The sequence below is a fragment of the Sarcophilus harrisii genome, chromosome 2 (genome assembly GCF_902635505.1).
Source record: "Sarcophilus harrisii chromosome 2, mSarHar1.11, whole genome shotgun sequence".
NCBI classification, from domain to species: domain Eukaryota; kingdom Metazoa; phylum Chordata; class Mammalia; order Dasyuromorphia; family Dasyuridae; genus Sarcophilus; species Sarcophilus harrisii.
Window position 1 is genome coordinate 417,524,840 of NC_045427.1, and position 18,409 is coordinate 417,543,248.

At 44.8% G+C, this 18,409-nt stretch overlaps 1 protein-coding gene across 1 annotated transcript; it reads right to left on the reverse strand.

The window, feature by feature from the left end:
* Nucleotides 1-321: 321 nt before the first annotated feature.
* SLC34A1 (solute carrier family 34 member 1) lies at nt 322-18,131 on the reverse strand. Its single transcript, XM_003756877.3, has 13 exons — nt 18,040-18,131; nt 17,560-17,697; nt 17,157-17,312; nt 16,773-16,901; nt 16,393-16,536; nt 14,568-14,679; nt 13,462-13,657; nt 12,834-12,929; nt 9,588-9,657; nt 9,013-9,180; nt 6,057-6,173; nt 5,791-5,915; nt 322-5,068 (listed from the first exon to the last, which is right to left on the reverse strand). The coding sequence occupies exons 2-13, from the start codon at nt 17,669-17,671 to the stop codon at nt 4,565-4,567; spliced, it is 1,929 nt and encodes a 642-aa protein (XP_003756925.1). The 5' UTR covers nt 17,672-17,697; nt 18,040-18,131; the 3' UTR covers nt 322-4,564.
* Nucleotides 18,132-18,409: the final 278 nt, after the last annotated feature.

Here is an 18,409-nt window from a genome sequence, read left to right on the forward strand (position 1 = left end):
ATCCCACAATTATCAAATCTCATAGTACTTTTTACTCTTCCTTTGTACTTAACACATTCTAATTTATTTATCGAACATGTGTCTATCTCTCTTAGGCTGTAAGATTTATAAGGACTGGGACTGTCTTACTTATCTTTCTTCACAGGTACCTTATACATCTATTTTATGGATGTCTCATAATGAATGAAAAAAAAAATAGGATAGCTAGGTAATATATTCGGTAAGAATTGTGAGCCTAGAGTCAGGAAGACCAAGTCTGGCCTCAGACACTTAGTAACTATGTGACTTTGGGCAAGTTACAGTTTCCACAACTATAAAATGAAGATAATAAAGGCACCTTCCTTGAAATGATCAAATGAGATAATTGTAAAGTATTTAGCACGGTGTCTGGCACATAGCTGATGGTATATAAGTGCTAGCTGTTATTAATCTTATTCTTGAGAATAAATGAATCATCTATAATATTGACCATACTCTAACAGTTTGAAGAAGACAGAAACTAAGTGAGACATGGGAAGAGTTGACATAGGTACCCAAATATTCTAGGGGTTTAGATACATGAGACTGCCAATTCCCAAGGGAAATGAGACCTCAGGCTGACCTTAGAGGCTCAGCTCAGACCCATCTACTCTGTTGGCCTCCTATGAGAGGGGAAAGTGGACAGCTAGGACTGTTCCCAAGAAGGCAGGGGTTTTCTGCCTCCCTCTCTTATGTTCTCTTTCCCTGGCCTCCTTACAAACCTCAGTTCTGTACGAAATGCCTCCTTCTTCCTCCTTTCCACCTTTTAAGGCCTTTTTCAATTCAGAATATCAGAACCTAAATTTCATCCCTAAATATGGGCAACTTACATAGTTCCCATTTCTCAGTTATGGCCAATAAGTCAAAAAAGAATCTGATTCCAGGTCACCTAAATTGGCTGGAAACCTGGAACAGATGTATTTCCTCATTCAGACTGCTGGGTTCCAGCTTAGACTGACCTACTCTGAGGCTAGACCAAGCCAACGGTGGGAAAGTGTGTTTGTAGGCAAGGAGGTGAAGTTTCCCCGATGCTTCTGGGTTCTAGGAGTTTCCCTCAAGAGCTGTCTCTATCCTTATATAGGAATTTTAATTTTTGTGGAAAATAGGGAGAATGAATGGTGAGAGTTTATATATCTGAGCATCAGGGCATTCTCCCTTCAGGGTTTCTTTACTCTCTGATGGAATCAAACCCCAGATCCACTTCCCCTCAGTTGGTGCAGCCCCCAGTCCCTCCTGGAAATCTGTGAAATCCAGAGTTTTTTTTAGCTTCTTTGGAATGAGGGGAGTGCTTTTAAAAGACTGAGGAGGAGACAAAGCAGATAAGATTGTGAAGAAACAGCTATTGGAAGAGATATCATTGGGAAATAATAATGTAAGAAAGAAAGATAGCAATTAAACTTTTTTTTTTAAAAGGAAGGAGTGTCTACTGTGAACTTTGGGTTTCCTCTGTGTAATAAGTTGAATTATCCTGATTTTTGTAAGTCATACCTGTAATTCTTTGGCTTTCTTTTCTTTTTCTTTGGTTGCTAGGTTTGGAACTGGGGCTGGGATGAAGTGACTATATAGGCCAGTGATTATGCAAATCTGTCACTCCATCATTGAAATTGAATCAGTGAATTTGGAGTGAAAAGACCAAAATTCTAATTCTGCCCCTTATTACCTAGGTAACACTGGGCACATCTCTTTACTAACTCAGGGTCTCATTTTTTCCAATTTGTATGTAATAATCCTTATGATCCTTCTAGATTTAAAGCCATAATCCTTTTTAAAATGCTTTGTTAGTCTAAAGTATGGGGAGATGGAATCATAAAGAGAAACAGATGAAAAACTTAGTCATCTAGGGAGGGTGGGGTTGGGGAAAGGGTAGCAAGACCCTGAGTCTTGCTACATGAGTCAAGCAAGGACAGTATCTAGGAAGGGACCTGGGAATCAGGCAAATCTAGAAAAGGTAGTGAGGGGTAGCTAGGTGGTGCAGTGAATAGAGCACCAACCCTAAAATCAGCTAAGACAGGAGTTAAAATCCCACCTTGGATACCTACTAGCTTTGGGAATCTGGGCAAGTCAGTTAACCCTGACTGCCTCAGAAAAAAAGAAAGAAAGAAAAGAAGGAAATAAAAGTTAGTGAAAGGCCCAGGGTATTTGGATGTGGCCTAAAAGGTAAAAATGAAAGTAAATCATGGATGGAACCCTTGTCTTGAATAGTCTTTTTGCTGATCCAAGGCTTTATTTGGATTGCTTTGAATCCACCTCACCATTTGAGGATATATATCCTCCTTTCTGAGGGAAGGGAAGGTTAGGTGATGGATCAAGCCAGTATTGTTATTGTCATTATTGCTATAATTATTACTGTTACTTAAAGAATATTGAGAGGCCATGTGACATGGTGGATAGAAAGTTGGCCTTGAAGTTAGGAAATATAGGGTTCCAGTTCTGGGTCTGGCATTTCCTGACTGTATAAACCTGCCAGGCAAGTCCTTCAGTGTTATAGGCAACTCTCTTTAAGACTATTCTTGACAGAGAAGGCAATAGTCTGAATTGGTAGAGATGGTAATGAGACCAAGAGCTAGTCCTTACCCTGTGGTGACCTGCAAGTGTGACTTCCATTTGGGGAGACTCCTTTGCAAAGGTCTCCTGGGCTGGCTTCAAGGGAATGCTCACATCCTGGGAAGGCTGCCCAGTTAGGTAAGGTGTGGGAATTGGGGCAAAGCTTTCCACAGGGCCAGAGAAGGTCGGAAGGATTCTAGTTCTGTGCCTTTGTAAACATGTATAAACCATCAAAGACTTATGTCTTTTTCTTCACGTTCTTTCCCTTCTTCATTCCTTGCTAAAGCTTCGTTTAAGAAAATGAAGGGAAGGGATTTTGTTTTCTCCTTGGGCCAAACAAGCTAGGAAAATCTGAGGGAGGGTGATTGATAACTGCAGAACTATGACTCTTCCCTCTGTGGATCCTGGTTCAGGCCAATTAGAAAGAAAGAAACCCTCCAAGGAGGGGGGGATCCAGATCCAGATGTGAGTCCATTCCTTCTTTTCCTCCGAGGACCTTTGCATCCTGCCAAGGAACCCCCACACCTGAGTAACTGCCAAGGGCCAGGTCCTGTCTGCCACTGGCTAACCTAGTCTCCATTTCAGCCTGGTAGGGCCAAGGGCTGCAAGGATGGGATAAAAGGCAGTGAAGCAGCCCCTATCCCTGAGCAGGGAAAGCTCTGGGTTTTGAGGGGCAGCTTGATGAGTAGAAGCATGGAAAGCAGTTGCCACATCCCATTTCCCAGCTCTGCCCAATCTGACTCAGGCTGAGTTCTCCTTTGGCCAATCCTTAACAGACAGGTTGGGTCAGGACCCATGAAGGTGGGGAGGGGGTCTGGTGAGATATTGGCCAAGAAATGACAATGTAATTAAGGAGAGGCGAACTCTCAGCATAACTCTTATAGTGTATGTGAGCTCAGGTCAACTATTGGCCAAGAGGGGAAAGGAAGATGTGAAAGAGGAGGAGAAGGAGAGAGGGAGAAAAGGAAGAAGAGAAGTAGAAGGAAGAGAAGAGGAAAAGGAGAGGGGATGAGGATGAGGATGACAAGTGGAAAAGGTGTCAGGAGGTGATGTCAAGTTACTCTGAAACCCTTCCCTCTCATCCCCCATACCATTGCTTTCCTTAGGAAGATTCCTTCCTAAGAGCAAGATACTAGGGTTGGGGAAAGCCTGAGCATGAGAGCCTAGAACTAAAGACCCTGGGGCGGGGGGAGGGTTAGGACCAATTTTCTGGTCTGCAGAAACCATCCTCCAATCCCTTCTTAGGAGCCCAGAGGGGCCAAGAAAAACAACTTTTTTTTTTCCTGAGGCAGTTGGGGTTAAGTGACCTACCCAGGTCACACAGCCAGGACGAGTTAAGCATCTGAGGACAGATTTGACTCAGGTCCTCCTGACTTCAGGGCTGGTGTTCTATCAGTTGTACCACCTAGTTGTCCTGAAAAATCACTTTTTCAGCATCTTTATCATTAAATGGAGAAAGGCCTTTCTTCTCCCAGGTCCCCTAGCATATAAGGACATACAAATGCACAGATATAAAAGCTGAAATACACATGCCCACAAGTGTGCAGAAGTAGATCATGTAGAGACGCATCCACCACCAGGTATGACATATGCACACAACATACAGGTGCACATGTAGATTCCTAGCCTGTCCCATGCACTCAGGTACAGAAGCATGCAGGGACATACATGAACACTGACAGAGAAACACACAGAGACAGGCAGAAACATCTGTGACATCGAGATGAACTGGCTGAATCAGAGACTAGGCTGAATGCTGACTAGCACTGACCCGTTGGGTGACTTTCGGCAAATCCCTCTTTCCTTCTCTGGGTCTCTCTTTCCTCATCTGTGAAAAGAGGTGGTGGGACTATGGGAGGTCTCTTCCAGTTCTAACATTGTCTGACTCTGTGTGTACTCCCCCAGTACAGACACATACACCCAAACACACACACACACAAATGGACACACTTTGGCATGAGCCCGTGTAGGAACGGCTCCCAGGACTTCCCCTTGGACGCCGTTAGAGCCTTGTGGCATTGTGCTGGGGGAGCACCCCAAGGCGTGGGGAAGGGGTGCCTGGGGGAAGCTCCTCGAGATAAACTCGGGTGGGCAGTGGGGGGGAGCGTGGCTCAGGGCGGGTGCAGCAAAGGGTGGCACGAGTGATCAGTTGGTCAAGGGGCTTCAGCGAGTGCATCCACTGGGGAAGGAAATCCCAAGTCTGGAGCCACTTGGGCAGCCGAGTCGGGCTTCGGCTTTGGAGTAAGTTGATGAGGGTAACACAGGCCAGCAAAGCTCCAAAAGGGGCCCCCACCCCCACCATGGCCCGCCAGCCTGCCATAGAGACCCCGAACACCACCGAGGGCAGCAGCAGGAAGCAGACCAGCAGGTAGAGCACAGCAAACCAGCGGTATTTGGCAGTGCGTCGGCCCAGGGCCTTGGCCATGTGGATGGGCAGCCGTGTGCATGGGAGTGGGTACCACAGCAAGATGCCCGAAATATTGAAAAAGAAGTGGCACAGGGCAATCTGAAGGTGAGGGAAGCACAGATCAGCACAATCTCCCTTTTAGACAATCCCCGCTCCCCCCCACCCCCATCATTCCCAAGATGGTACATAGCTAGCAAATTGATTCTGATTCCAGCTCTACCACTGACTAGATATGACTAGTATATATGATTTAGTCACTGACCCTCTCTGACCTCAGTTTCCTCATCTGAAAGATGTTTAGGGAGGGAAGATGGTACTAGAAAGTTGCCCTTCCAACTCTGATATTAATATAGTTATAGATAAGTTCTATGTTCTAAGGTTCCTTTTAGTTCTGATATTCTCTGTTGTAAGGACCATCCAGGCCTGGTTGATTATGTTCTTTGAATGTTGACATTTTCACTGCAGGGCACCTCAAACTTTTTAAATAGGGGGCCAGTTCACTGTCCCTCAGACTGTTGGAGGGCCGGACTACAGTAAAAACAAAAACTTTGTTTTGTGGGCCTTTAAATAAAGAAACTTTGTAGCCCTGAGTGAGGGGGATAATCATCCTCAGCTGTCGCATCTGGCCTGTGGGCTGTAGTTTAAGGACCCCTGGATAGTTTTAAGTTCCTTTCACTTCTGATGGTTCCAGGATACTCTAAGCCTCAGCTGCCCTGGGTCAACATGTCCAGAACAGCCAGTACCTTCTTCTGGAGGACCCCATTCCTCCTCCTCCTGCCCCACTCCCAGCCCTACCTTCACCATGGGAGACCATCAGGTACCTGGAAGGCACTGGAGAGCTTTTCTTTGGGGCTGGCAAGGGCGGCAAGGATAGCAGTGGTGGTAGTGCCAATGTTGGAGCCCAGAGTGAGGGGATAGGCTCTTTCGATGCTAATCACACCCAGACCTGAGGAAGGGAGCAGAAGCTCAGTTTCCGAGGGATCCTGGATCCTGGGTGATTCCAGCCTCTCCCATCATGGGCTCTCTTTTGCAATTCCCTTCCCAAATTGCACAGCCTTTCCCACCCTCCCAAAGCAGGAACACTCACCAATGAGTGGGGTGATGGCTGAGGTGAACACGGAGCTACTCTGTACCACAAAAGTCATTCCAGCGCCCACCAGCATAGCGAAGTAGCCAGTCACCCAGGTGAAGGGATATGGGAAATCTGTAACAAGGCACCCCATCCCAGCCTAGGTTAGTCCACAGAGGATATATAACTGGTGACTGTTAAGTGGGCACCCACAAAGTGCTCATAGGTTTAAAGCTAGAAATTGGAGAGGTAAATTATAATAGTAGCTCACATTTCTATAATGGTCTAGGATTTACTTAGTGAGAGGTAGCCATAAGGATTATTGGTAAAGACCATGAAGAGTCGCTGAGATTGGCTCCAGCCAGACTAACCTTATTTTTTTTTTTCTATAGGGTTAGTAGAGCAAGGGCATTTCATGAACATGGGATTCCTGGACATCAGCTAAGGACAAAGTCTCAGGGTATCTTTGGGGACAAAATGAAGCAGTGGAGTCTGGATGAACATGGAGTTAGGTAGGATTACAACTGATTGAATGACTAGAGTATCCAAGCAATAATCATAGATGCAAAGTCAGCTCAGTCATACTTAGTACAGGATCTGGTATCTCTATTATTGCTGTTGAAATCACACCTGTGATTTCATGGATGGAGTTCCTCATGAGGAAATTATAGACATATATAGACAACTTGTCATTAACCTATGATCTTAGATAAAACTATTTTTATTTGTTGATGATATGAGGCGCTTAGTAAAGAAAACTAATTGAGACAGTCTACAACCAATAAAGTTACAGACTGCAAAATAATGCCACAAAAATCAACATAAATACCAAAAAAAATTCAAAAATATTAGAAAGAGAAACCCCATTCAAAAATAACAACAAAACACAAGACATTTGGGAGTCAAACTCATGGTCTTATAGAATTGACTGGGTACTGGGAAGTTAAGTAATTTGCCTGTGGTCACAGCTAATTTGTTTTTTTTTTTTTAAAAGACCTAAACTCAAGTTGTTTTGACTTCATGAACAGTTTTCTATCCTCCATGTTATTCTACTTCTCTGTCTAGAACATAGTAAGTGCTTAATAAATGTTTGTTGAATCAAATGGAATTGAACTTGCAAGGAGAGACTAGTTAAGTGCCTCTGGAAAGCTATTTTTGAACCAATTCTTGTGTGTCATTTTTATCAGATGACAAAAAATTAATCTTGGCTGGTGTTGTCAGAATCTAAAAAGATAATTCACAGATTAGAAAGATGGTCCAGCTATAGATATGAAAATAAATCTGTACATTTGGTTTTCAAAAAAAATTCAAGTACAGAATGGAAAAGTTCTGGCAGTCAACATTTTAGATGAAAAAGATCTGAAGAGTTTAATGGACCTCAAGTCAGAAATGTGATATGGCAGCTACAGAGCAATATTCAGAACAAAGGAGTTAACAGTCCCATTGTACTCTGCCTGTGTTCAGACCATATCTAGATTATTATGTTTAGTTTTGGGTTTTAGGAAGGATATTACAAAGCTAGGGTATTCTAATCTTTGTTCCAGGGCACTAATATTTAGAAGCATACAATGAATATCCATTGAATTATCTCACTACTTCATAATTGTTCTTCCTGATCCTGTCCTATTCATTGTGGTCATATACTTCCTCCCATCCTTTTTTGCCTGATCCAGACAATCATATTATAAGAATAGTTCCACCCCACCCCTATGTCTTGAGAGCCCCTCTATGGTCTCCTCCGCTTTAAGGACAGAGGGCTGACAATAAGAGGTCATTGGTTCTGTTACAGGGACTTTCTTGGGGAATTAACCTTCTCCTTTTCTGACTCAGCTATGTCAGACCAGAGTGGATTGCCTTTTACCCTGTCCTTGTCTCCAACTGAATTTGTCCTGGGCACCAAAATTACTAGCTATAGCACTCTAGAATTTGGGACACACTTTCAGAGCTGAAAGAACTCTTAAAACCCTGAGCATCAGAATTAGACATAACAAATATAAAATATTAGAGCTAGAATAAAATTCATAAATACCTTTACTTTATAGAGGAGGAAAATAAGGCTACACAGAGCACATTAGTTTTCCCAAACTCACACAGGGCAAGAGCATAGTAGATATTAGAAATCAAGCCTCCTTCTCAGAACCATATTTCATAGGGTCTTAGATCTAGAGGTATAAGGGATATAAGGTCATCTAATCCCTTTATTTTACAGATAAGTAAGCAGCAAAGTGTCTTCTTAATATTTTATAGGAAATAAGTAGTAGGTCCTCTATTTTCAAATTTTCCGCTGTTCTTTGCTGCTAAGTTTTGACCTCCAGGGATTTTTCAGTGAGGAGGATTGGGCAGCCTTCTTCTAGGAATGGGAACTACAAATGAATAGAAACTAGAGGACCACATGGTCCACGCAAAGGAACATGGACTGACGGTAGATGACATGACACTCAATCTTGCTTCTTGGTCTGGGATTCTGGGACAGAGGATTCAGCAGGAAAAGGGAATTCTAGCTAATTTGAGTTTAGCTTCTGGGTTGAGACAGCTAGTGGCATCATAGTGCACAGGCCCTGGAATGATCTGAGTACAAATGTCACCTTAGACACTTAACATCTGTGTGACGCTCTGGTCAAGTCACTTAACTTTGCCTCAATTTCCTCAACTGTAAAATGGGCATAATAACATAAACTTCCCATGGTGGTTATGAGGGCCAAATGAGATCATATTTGCCTGACGATAATAGGTATTATATAAATGCTTGTTCCCTTCCCCTAGGAATGGAGGGAATAGTCCTGTCAGAGTCCGTCATGAGATTGAGTGTACCTGTTCTCCCCACCCCCCTACCCCTGCCAGGTTGTCCTTTCACTACATTATCAATCTCCTGACCTTGTGCTGTTCTTTGTGATACTGAGACACATCTCTCCCTTACCCAGTTGAATTTGCCCTGTTCCCACTTTCCCCTAAGTCATGGTCAGTGCCTGCTCACCAGTGTTGATGACCTTCTGGACAACCTTGGCTACCTGTCCCTGGAGCACAGAATTCAGCAGCTTCACCAGGAGAATGAGGCAGGTACAGAGCACGGTAAGGGAGCCAGCAAGCAGGATCAAGCCCACAGCCAGGTCAGGCAGAGAGGTGTCCACAAACAGATGCTGACCTGAATAGGATGGGGATAGTTCTGCTGAGAGCCTGCCTCCCAGGCCTGGAGGCCTCCCTTCAAGAAAACCCCTTGAGATTACCTAGCTGGCCCCCTAGCACTCCCACCCAAGCTGCCTGTCCCTAACCCAGATTTTAAATCTGAACCCAAACCTCTGACTTGAATGCCCAAGTGGTATGCTTAATCTGGACATGTCTAGGAACTACGAGCAAAGGGCAGAATCAGTCTGTAGTGCTTTTTAGGATCCCTAAAGGAAGTATTTATTCCCTAATCAGGGCAGATCAGGGTAGATCAGGTGCCTATAGTCTAGCCTCTTGGGGGTGGGCTTTAGGGATGATCTGGCTCCCCACCCTTCCCTCTGTCCACCCCCACTCCCATCAGAATCTCCCCACATTTCAGTGACGTACATTTCTCCCCAGTGCTGTTCCCCAGAATCCAGCTGATATTGGCCTCTGACCGGGGCATGTCAGTAATAACCTGGAGAAGGGGATGAGGGAAAAGTCAAGGAACAAAGGAGAAACTGGCTTGGCCAAGGAAATATATCTTTTCCCCTTCTTGCTGGGCCAAATCTGTGTCCTTTAGCCCTTCTCATGGAGCCTGGGAATCAAAAGAAAGAAGAATGTGGCAACAAAGAGATGGAAGATAAGGTCAGGAAAGAGTAAGCTTGGGAGCAAGACGTGAGAGGTGAAAAATAGGCTGGGGGAATGAGGATGAGTAGGAGGATGGAGATGTGTTGTTGGAGAGGAATGTGAATTAGATGAGTGATGGGGGAGATATGGGAGTGGATGGTAGGAGTAGCACCTGTTTTATGTGGGTTGAGCTGGTCCTTTGAGGGGATAGGGAGGTCAGCTGGCTTCTTGGCTTCCTGTGGCATAAAAGGCCCAGCCCAGGAATAGCTGGTGTTAGAAGCTTTACTGGCTGTGGAGAAAGCCTTCCTGACATGACCAACCTTGGCTGGCTGCTGTGGTGTTGAAGGCAGAAAGGTGTGTCATTTACCTTGAGTCACTATCCTTTTTATCTTTAGAAATGGGATAATCTCTTGTTATTAGTAGAATTGTTTTTGTTACATTTTATGGACCACAGGTGCTTCTTTGCATTCAAATCCTTGAGGTTGAATCGCTGGACTGACCTAGACTTGGCCCAGAATAGAACAAAATGGAGAACAAGGGATGGAGATGATATGAGAATAAGATGCTGATGCAACAGGAATTGGGATGGGATGAGATGAGGGATAGGGTTGAAATGGAGGAATGGGAATAAAGTGGGAAAAGGGTTAAGTTGGGGGAATGACATGAAGACAGGACTAAATGGAGAAAGTAGGGGTTGGGGATGAGTGGAGGGAGGGAGGGAGAATATGGGAGTCTGAGGGCTAATTGGAGAGATTCTCCTTTACTACAGTACCCACCAATCAGGGCATTGGAAGCCTCCCTCCATTGATCCCCAATTCTATGCTCTTATGATCCCTTTTTATTTATAGTTGTTAATGATAACATTCCCTCAGGATGTGTTGTTAATAAAAGACATTCTTTTCATAGAAAGAGAATTATCAGGGAAAAACTTCATTTTTCACGTTTTCAGATAATCTGGTCTAGCAAGACTTGGTTATTTGGGCCATAAGGCTGGAACTCTAGTGCCCTCTCAAGGCAGCCCCAACAATTGCAAGAATGGGACCCACAAGGGTCTTCCTTGGACAGATTTCTCAGCAAAATGGAAAATGGTTCCCACTTACTGTCCAAAGCATTTGTTTTAGCTTCCTCCCCCCGTGCTATGCTTGCTAATGCTTCCATAGATCTGAATCTGGTCCAGCTCCTCGAGGGAAGAAAATGAGTCTCCTCCTCTCTCTTTTTCCTCAAATGCTCTGTCTTTTAGCCCCTTTCCCATACTTCTCATACAGAATAGCCTCAGTAAAGATTAGGTCATCAATGTATAGACTGAAACCAACCTGATCTTAATCAGTTGTGGGGGAACTCTGGAACAGGGGGCACCTAAGTAGGGTTTACACCTCCAAGAAGGAAAGTCAAATGGTTCTCAACACTGAGAGACCCTCATTTCTGGGGATTATGGACTCACCTTCAGGTATCTTCTCCTGGATACTTTTCTGCTTAGGCTGTGATTTCTTTCTCTTAATTTTCCTCCCACTTCTTTGACCATTTCTCTTGTCCACCACTGGTGGATATCTCCTATGGTTCTGCCCTAGGCTATCTCATATTTCTTTATACTCTCTCTTTTGGTGATCTTGTCAGTTCCCATTGGTTCAATCATTATCCCTATGCATATGAATGTCATATAATACCAGCTCTAATTTTTCTTCTTTACGCCAGTCCTACATGACCAACTGTTTGTTAGATAGTTTGCCTGGATATCTTATAGGAATCTGAAATTCAACATGTACAGAAGACAATTCATATTTCCCCCCCAATCCATTCCTCCCTTAAACTTCCTTATTTCTGTTGAGAAAACTATTCTTCCAATTACCCAAGCTCACAAACTTGGAGTCATCCTGGATTCCTTCCTCTTCCTCACAATTCAATTAGCTGTCAACTCTTTTTCACTTTACCTCTATAATCTCTTTATTGCATCCACTCACTTCTCTTCACACATAACAATAATGACTAGCATTTATATAGCACTTTAGTATCTGCAAAGAACTTTACAAATGTGACCTCATTTTATCCTTCTAACAACCCTGGAAGGTAGATTCTATTATCTCCATTTTACAGATGAAGAAGCTGAGGGAGACAGAGGTTAGGTGACCTGTCCAGCTAAAGATGTCTGAGGTTGGATTTGAATTCATTTCTTCTTGACTATATGTCTAGCATATTATCCACTATACTACGTAACTGCCTTTGCCTTAGTTCAGGACACTTTTCATTTCTATTATTAGATTAGTCTTCTGATAGTCTCTCTGCTTCCAGAGTTCCGCTTTCTAATTTCTTCTCCACAGAGCTACCAAATTGTAATTAATAGTATTTTATTTTCCCAAATACAGGGAAAGATTGTTTTCACATTCACCTATGCAAAACCTTGTACCAAATTTTCCTCCCTCTCCCCTCCTCCCCTTTCCCAATACAGCAAGCCATCCAATATAGGTTAAACCTGTGCAATTCTTCTAAACATATTTCCATATTCATTATGCTGTGCAAGAAAAATAAGATAAAAAGGGAAAAAATTGAGAAAGAAAAAAAAAAAACCAAGCAGACAAACAACAGTAATAGAAATGTAGAAATACTATGCTTTGATCCACAATCTCCACAGTTCTCTCTCTGGATGTGGATGGCACTTTCCATCACAAGTCTATTGAACAAATTGCTATTTTTAAAACATATATCTGGTTTTGTCTTTGTAATGCCAGTACCTAAAGCAGTGCTCAGCACAAGGCAGTGCTTAATAAATATGAATTAAATTGGCTTAAGTTCTCACTGGCTGGAGTGTGGGGATTCATTTTGAGCTGGACTTTACTCGTGGTGTACCCTGGTTGGTCCTTACCTCCAAAAGGTCAGGAAATTTACCTCTGAGTGAGAGAGGGATTGGATTTCAGATTCCTGATGGTGGGGGGTGGGGGGGAGAGAAGGGAAGGAAGGAAGGAAAGCTGGTGCTCATTTGGGATGGAGGGGTTGGGGTTAAACTTGTCTGTGGAGGGGTTAGAGACTTACCTCTGAGGGGCTGGGATCACACCAAATCCGAATGAGACTGTGGTTTCGAAGTGTCTCATCCCCTGTGGCGATGCTGTTGATCACAGATTTATCCAACTGGGGAGGGGAAGTTAGGGACACTGAGAAAATGATATGAAGAAATTTGACCCCAGGTAAGAAATACCTCGGATAAGTGTCAGAGGTAGGATTTGAATCCAGATTATCTGATTCAATTGAGTCAGATGTCTTCTACCTCTCTCATTTTACAGATTAGCACATTGAAAGCTAAGATATGCAATTAGTCCAAGTTAGAAAGTGGTAGAACTGGGATTCAATTCCAGTTTGAATTCAAATCTTGCTCTGTTTCCATCATTAATAATAATATCGTAAAGCTCTTTGAGGTTTACAAAGCCCTTGCTTCATAACTTCATAACTTGTAGGTAGTACAAATATTATTAATCCCACTTTACATATTGGAAAATTGAGGCTCATTGAGTATCTCCAGTCACAGTACTTTCTACCATACTACCATTCCTCTCTATTGAGAGCCTTCCACCAACAGCCAATAGAGGGAGATTTCTTTAGAGGGGAACAATAGAGGAAGAACCCTCTCCCAGCTCAAGAATGGCCCAGGATCCCCAATCCACACCTGGATAATGAGTCGGGTGAAGGGCTCAGTAATGATCTTAAGCAGGTCTGGAGCATCTTGGCCACGTCGAATTTTGAAGGAAGTGACCACTAGGTGAGTGAGGTGGTGTAAGTACCCCGTAGCGGCCTCCAGGGGCAGAAGGACAAGAACGGATAGCCAGTTAAAGCAGTCATGGACTGTGGCCCCTGCAAAAGCCCTGGGATGAGAGAACGAGGAAGGACTTTGAGTTCAGAAGTAGAACTGGAGATTGAGGGAGAAGTGAGTCAAGATACATTTTGGGGAGTATGTGGGTCAAGGGGAGAATGGGAAAATTTTTGGAATGGGTAAAGATAAGGAAGTTTGGGAGTCTGTTATAGATCAGCAAACTTTTGGAGTCAAGGTCAGAAGGGGAGTTTGGGAATCAAGGCTAGGTTGGTAGGAAGTTTGGGGAATCACTTGGAGATGAGGATCAATTTGGATTAAACTAGGGACTGGGAGAATTTGTGGATTGGTTAGACTAGAAAAGTTTGAAGGATGACTAAAAATGGGGCATTTGGGAGTCAGAATTAAGATGAAGTGAGTTTGGAAATGGGAATTTAGAGGCAGCTAGATAGCACAGCGAATAGAGCACCAGCCCTGAAATCAGGAGGACCTAAATTCAAATATGGCCTCAGACATGTAACACTAGCACTTAACCCTAATTGCCTCTCAAAAAATAATGGAAATTTGGGGATCATCTATTGATGTAAGAGTTTGGATGAGATAAAAAGATAAATTGGTCAGAATTAGGTTGGGGGAAATATAAGTGGTCAAAGCTATTTCAGAATTTGGACAGAGGAACCTTGAGGCATGGATTACTTTAACAAAAAAATTGGGTGGGGACTAGGATTATATTGTGTGGTAGTCAGTGGAGGGATAATGACTGAAGATTGGAAGTCAGTGTTGAGAGAAATTCATTTGGGTAAGGTTTGGGAAATGGATAAGGAGGGGGTTTGGAAGTAGCTCAGAGTGAAACTAGAGATCAGAGTGAGTCCTACTATGGTCATTTCAGTCAGAAGAATCCCACAACCCCACTTGACTATATGATTACCACCTTACCCAGTCAATCTGGTCCTGTCCCTGCTCACCTTCGAAAGTCACTTCTATCTCCAGACTGCATTAATGCCACAATGGTGTTGGTGACAGATGTGCCAATGTTGGAGCCCATGACAATGGGAATGGCAGACTTGACCTCCAGTACTGTGGGCAGGAAGGGAGCAAAAGCTTAGTTGCACTCTTCAGTACTGCCATTGGTCCCCTCCCATCTCCTACAGAGGATGAAAAAGGTCAGAAAAATGTCTCCTCCCTGGGTAAGGGGATCTAGCAGATCTTGCAAGATCTGACACTTCTATCTACTCTCAACCTACCCCATCACAGGGATTTGAGTTTATGAGGAAGGCTGCATTCCCACCCCTCATCAAGAGTTACCCATTCCTTAGGAATTTAGCATTTTGAGACCTCAATCCCTTTATTCTGTTCCATCTGCCTGATCATCAAAGCAACAGTCCTCAGCTGAAATGAAATGAACTTTTGTCACCAATGTGCTTTGGGTTTTAATATTCTCATTTTGTATTGAGGTGATGGGAATTCTGTTTGTACCTGCTTTATATTTCCTTGTTTTTGCCTTAGGCTGTGAAAGGATAAGGGAGAGAGGAGGGGAAATTATTAAGTATTAAGGGAATGTAGGTTAAATCCATCATACCAGAAGAACTTTTCTGACTGGCCAAGAATGAGCTGGAGATGTGTTGTTGAATATAATCCACAATGTTCAGGTGAACAAATTCCTAAATTAGAGTATGGTAGGTCTGAGGCAAAAAAATCTCTTCTCTGGGAGGTTAAATAACCCTGGTATGGTTCATGAGCAGGAGAGAATTATGAGTCAAGCCAGCCTTGGGGGAGGGGGGAGAATCACAGCTTGATAAAATTGCTTAGGAACTTTAAGAGAATCCTTTAAAGATCCCTACTTATTTATGAAGTTGTAGCTTGTTTGTTGAGTCATTGTTCAGTTATGTCTCACTCTTCATGACCCCATTTGGGGTTTTCTTGGCAAAGACACTGAAGTAGTTTGCCATTTCCTTCTCTAGTTCCTTTTATACATGAGGAAACTGAGGCAGAGTTAAATGATCACAAGGATCACAAGAGCTAGTAAATATCTGAGACCTGATTTAACTTCAGGAAGATGAATTTTCCTGACTCCAGATTTAGCACTTTAACCAGTATAATACCAAGCCCTCCTATAGATTAGTTTACTCTTCCATGTAATCTTCAGAAAACATTCTCTTTCTTTCTTTGCAGAGGTGGGAGGAGACAGATATGGAACATTGGATGTACAATCAGATTTAGTTAATATGTTAATATGCTGAAGTTCTTTTTTCTTTTCCTTTTTTATTTTTTGTTAAAAGGGATGGTTCTTTGGATAGAGCACATAGATAGACATATTGGGAGATTAAGATAAAGTAAAACCAAAACATAGTAATAATTTTATAAAAAGGGATTTAAAAAAAAGAAGGAAGATAGAGCAGATCCCAGAATCAGATATTCAGTGTCAAGGAAAGGAGAAAGGGAAGAGGGGAGAAGGTAGGAATCAAGGGCAACAGATCTCTGAAACCAGGAGCTACACAGGTTCAGAGAGCAAGCAGCTCTGGAAGGCTCAGCGCCTTTAGTCAGGGTTAAGGACCCGGGACTTTTAGAAAACAGGAAAAGGTTAAGACTGGGGGTGGGGTGGGGAGGGGAATGGGTCAAGCGTTGCCTGGATGACTCCCAGGAGGAGCTGGGATCCTTGGAAGGAGACTGTGTCAAGGAAGGCTGAGGTCCCATTCTTCACACTGACTCTGTATTCTTCCTGTGCACTGTCTTGGTGCTCTGGCTCACTCCCTGTTACCCGTCGGCCTTAATCCCCCTCCCCAGACTCACAGCCTGAGGAGACCATGCTGACTATGATGGAGGTGGATGTGCTCGAGCTCTGCACCAGGACCGTCACCAGAATCCCCACCACCAGCCCGGCTACAGGATTGGACAGGATGGCGTTGTCCTTGAAGATGTCACCAGCCACCTTCCCTGGAGGGGAAAGAAGGGGGAAAGTGTTGGGGGCAAGGCCCCACAGGACAGTCGCCCTCTGTTCTCAGTTCCATCCACCTCCCAACCCTCTTGGACAAAGATGACCCAGTGGCCACTGAGGATGGGTCCATGTCCTGGTCCTCTGAGACAGTGGTGCTGAGGTCCTGGTCCCAGTCCCATGGGAGGTCCTAGACCCCTGTCCCAACCCTGCCCGCCCTCCTTCCTCTCCCACATACCACCAGCAAGCTGGAAGGCTGAGCTGAGCACATCCAAGGAGCAGACAAAAAGGTAGAGGAAGACTAGCATCATGGGGACCTTGAGGACAGTGACGCAGGTTGAGTGGAGCCTCTGGGGGGGCCCTGGTTCTGGAGAGACAGCACCAGGTGAGTCCTTCCCCTCCTGCTCTTCTCTCCCCCACTAATATTTTCAGATGGCCTGGGTCCTTCCACAGACCATTACTTTGGAGCTACTTCTCTGCCCCCCTTATTTCAGGGTTCTGACTCAATGATATAGCCCTCCTCCCTCATTTCTGTTCAGAGGGCCAGCCTAGCCATCTGTCTTCATCACTCCCTTGCTCAAGTAGCCCAATCCCTCTGCCCAGCCCCTTCCTCTCCCTGTACCTGATTTCTGTGTGTCCTCCAGAGCCAACTTGGGGGGCAGAGGGTCAGGTTCATAGCGTTCCAGGGTCTCTCCGCACAGACAGCCACACTCAGGAAGGCCCCCTGGCCCCATGGTGGGGAAGGCATAGGTTGGGGTTCCAGGAATCCGATGTAGAACTGGGGAGGAAGACTGAAGGATGAGTAACTCTGCTACCCATTGGGGTCCTAGGCCACGGGGAGCAGAGTGTAGATGGGGAGACAATGGAAAACAGCATCTTTGGGCAGCCCTGGAGCAGACCCTTGGAGCATGCTCAGACTAAGGTAAGATCTACCCTCAAGGACCCTCAGCATCCCTCCCTGCCCCCTCATAGGGGAGGCCCCTACTAGAGAAGGAAGGCTGAGCTCTGGGGAATCCCAAACTTACCCTGAGGACTGGGAGAGTAGGCAAAGGCTGCCCCTCGGATCACACAGTGGGGACTGGCAGCTGGCAGTGGGGAGAGGGCAGGGCCCAGGCGTCTCTCTCTGTAAGGCATCATCCTGGGTACGGATACCACAGAGGTCCCTAGGAGCAGACAGTCCAGTCTTCAGGTTTTCCTGTGGAGGTTTTCCCCCACCCCCTTACCACTCTTTTCCTTGGCGTGTCTCCCCACCATACACACTTTCTGGGACTTGGGCAGGAGGCCCCTTGGGGCTAAAGAAGCCTAGGGTTGGGGACTTTGGGCCTGTGGTGGTGGGGAACTGAGGGCCAGGAATCAGGGGGATGAAGTAAAGGGGCGTTGAAAGGCTAAAATGCTGGGAAGCCATGGCTGCGGGCCTGAAGAGTGGGAGAAAGGGGCAAAAGTGAGGAGTCTGGGAGTGGGAGGGAATGATGGCAAGAAGCTAGGGAGCTTCCTTGGACACTCACCTGACTGCCTAGAGGTGGCCTAGACTCCAGAAGCTGAATGTGAAAATCCTTGTGGCCAAAGTAAGAGGGTTTTGGGGGGGCTGAGGCCTTTTATGGTCTCAGGTCAAGATCAAAGTCCCTCAGGACCCCAGCTGCCTTCTATAGTTACCTAATTAATCTCCTCCCCCAAAATTCCTCCCAGTTAATTGCTAATCGTCAGGTGGAGTCTTTGCCTATGGGGGTGTCCACTCCTGGGTTCCTTCTGGGCAATCTTCCCACTCCCTTCCATGACCAGAACTGCCTACTAAGTAAGTCTCCCCAGGCTTATAGTCTTCTATTACTGGAACCCCAGACACTGAGGACCCTCCTCACTTCGAGAGTTCCCTGTTTC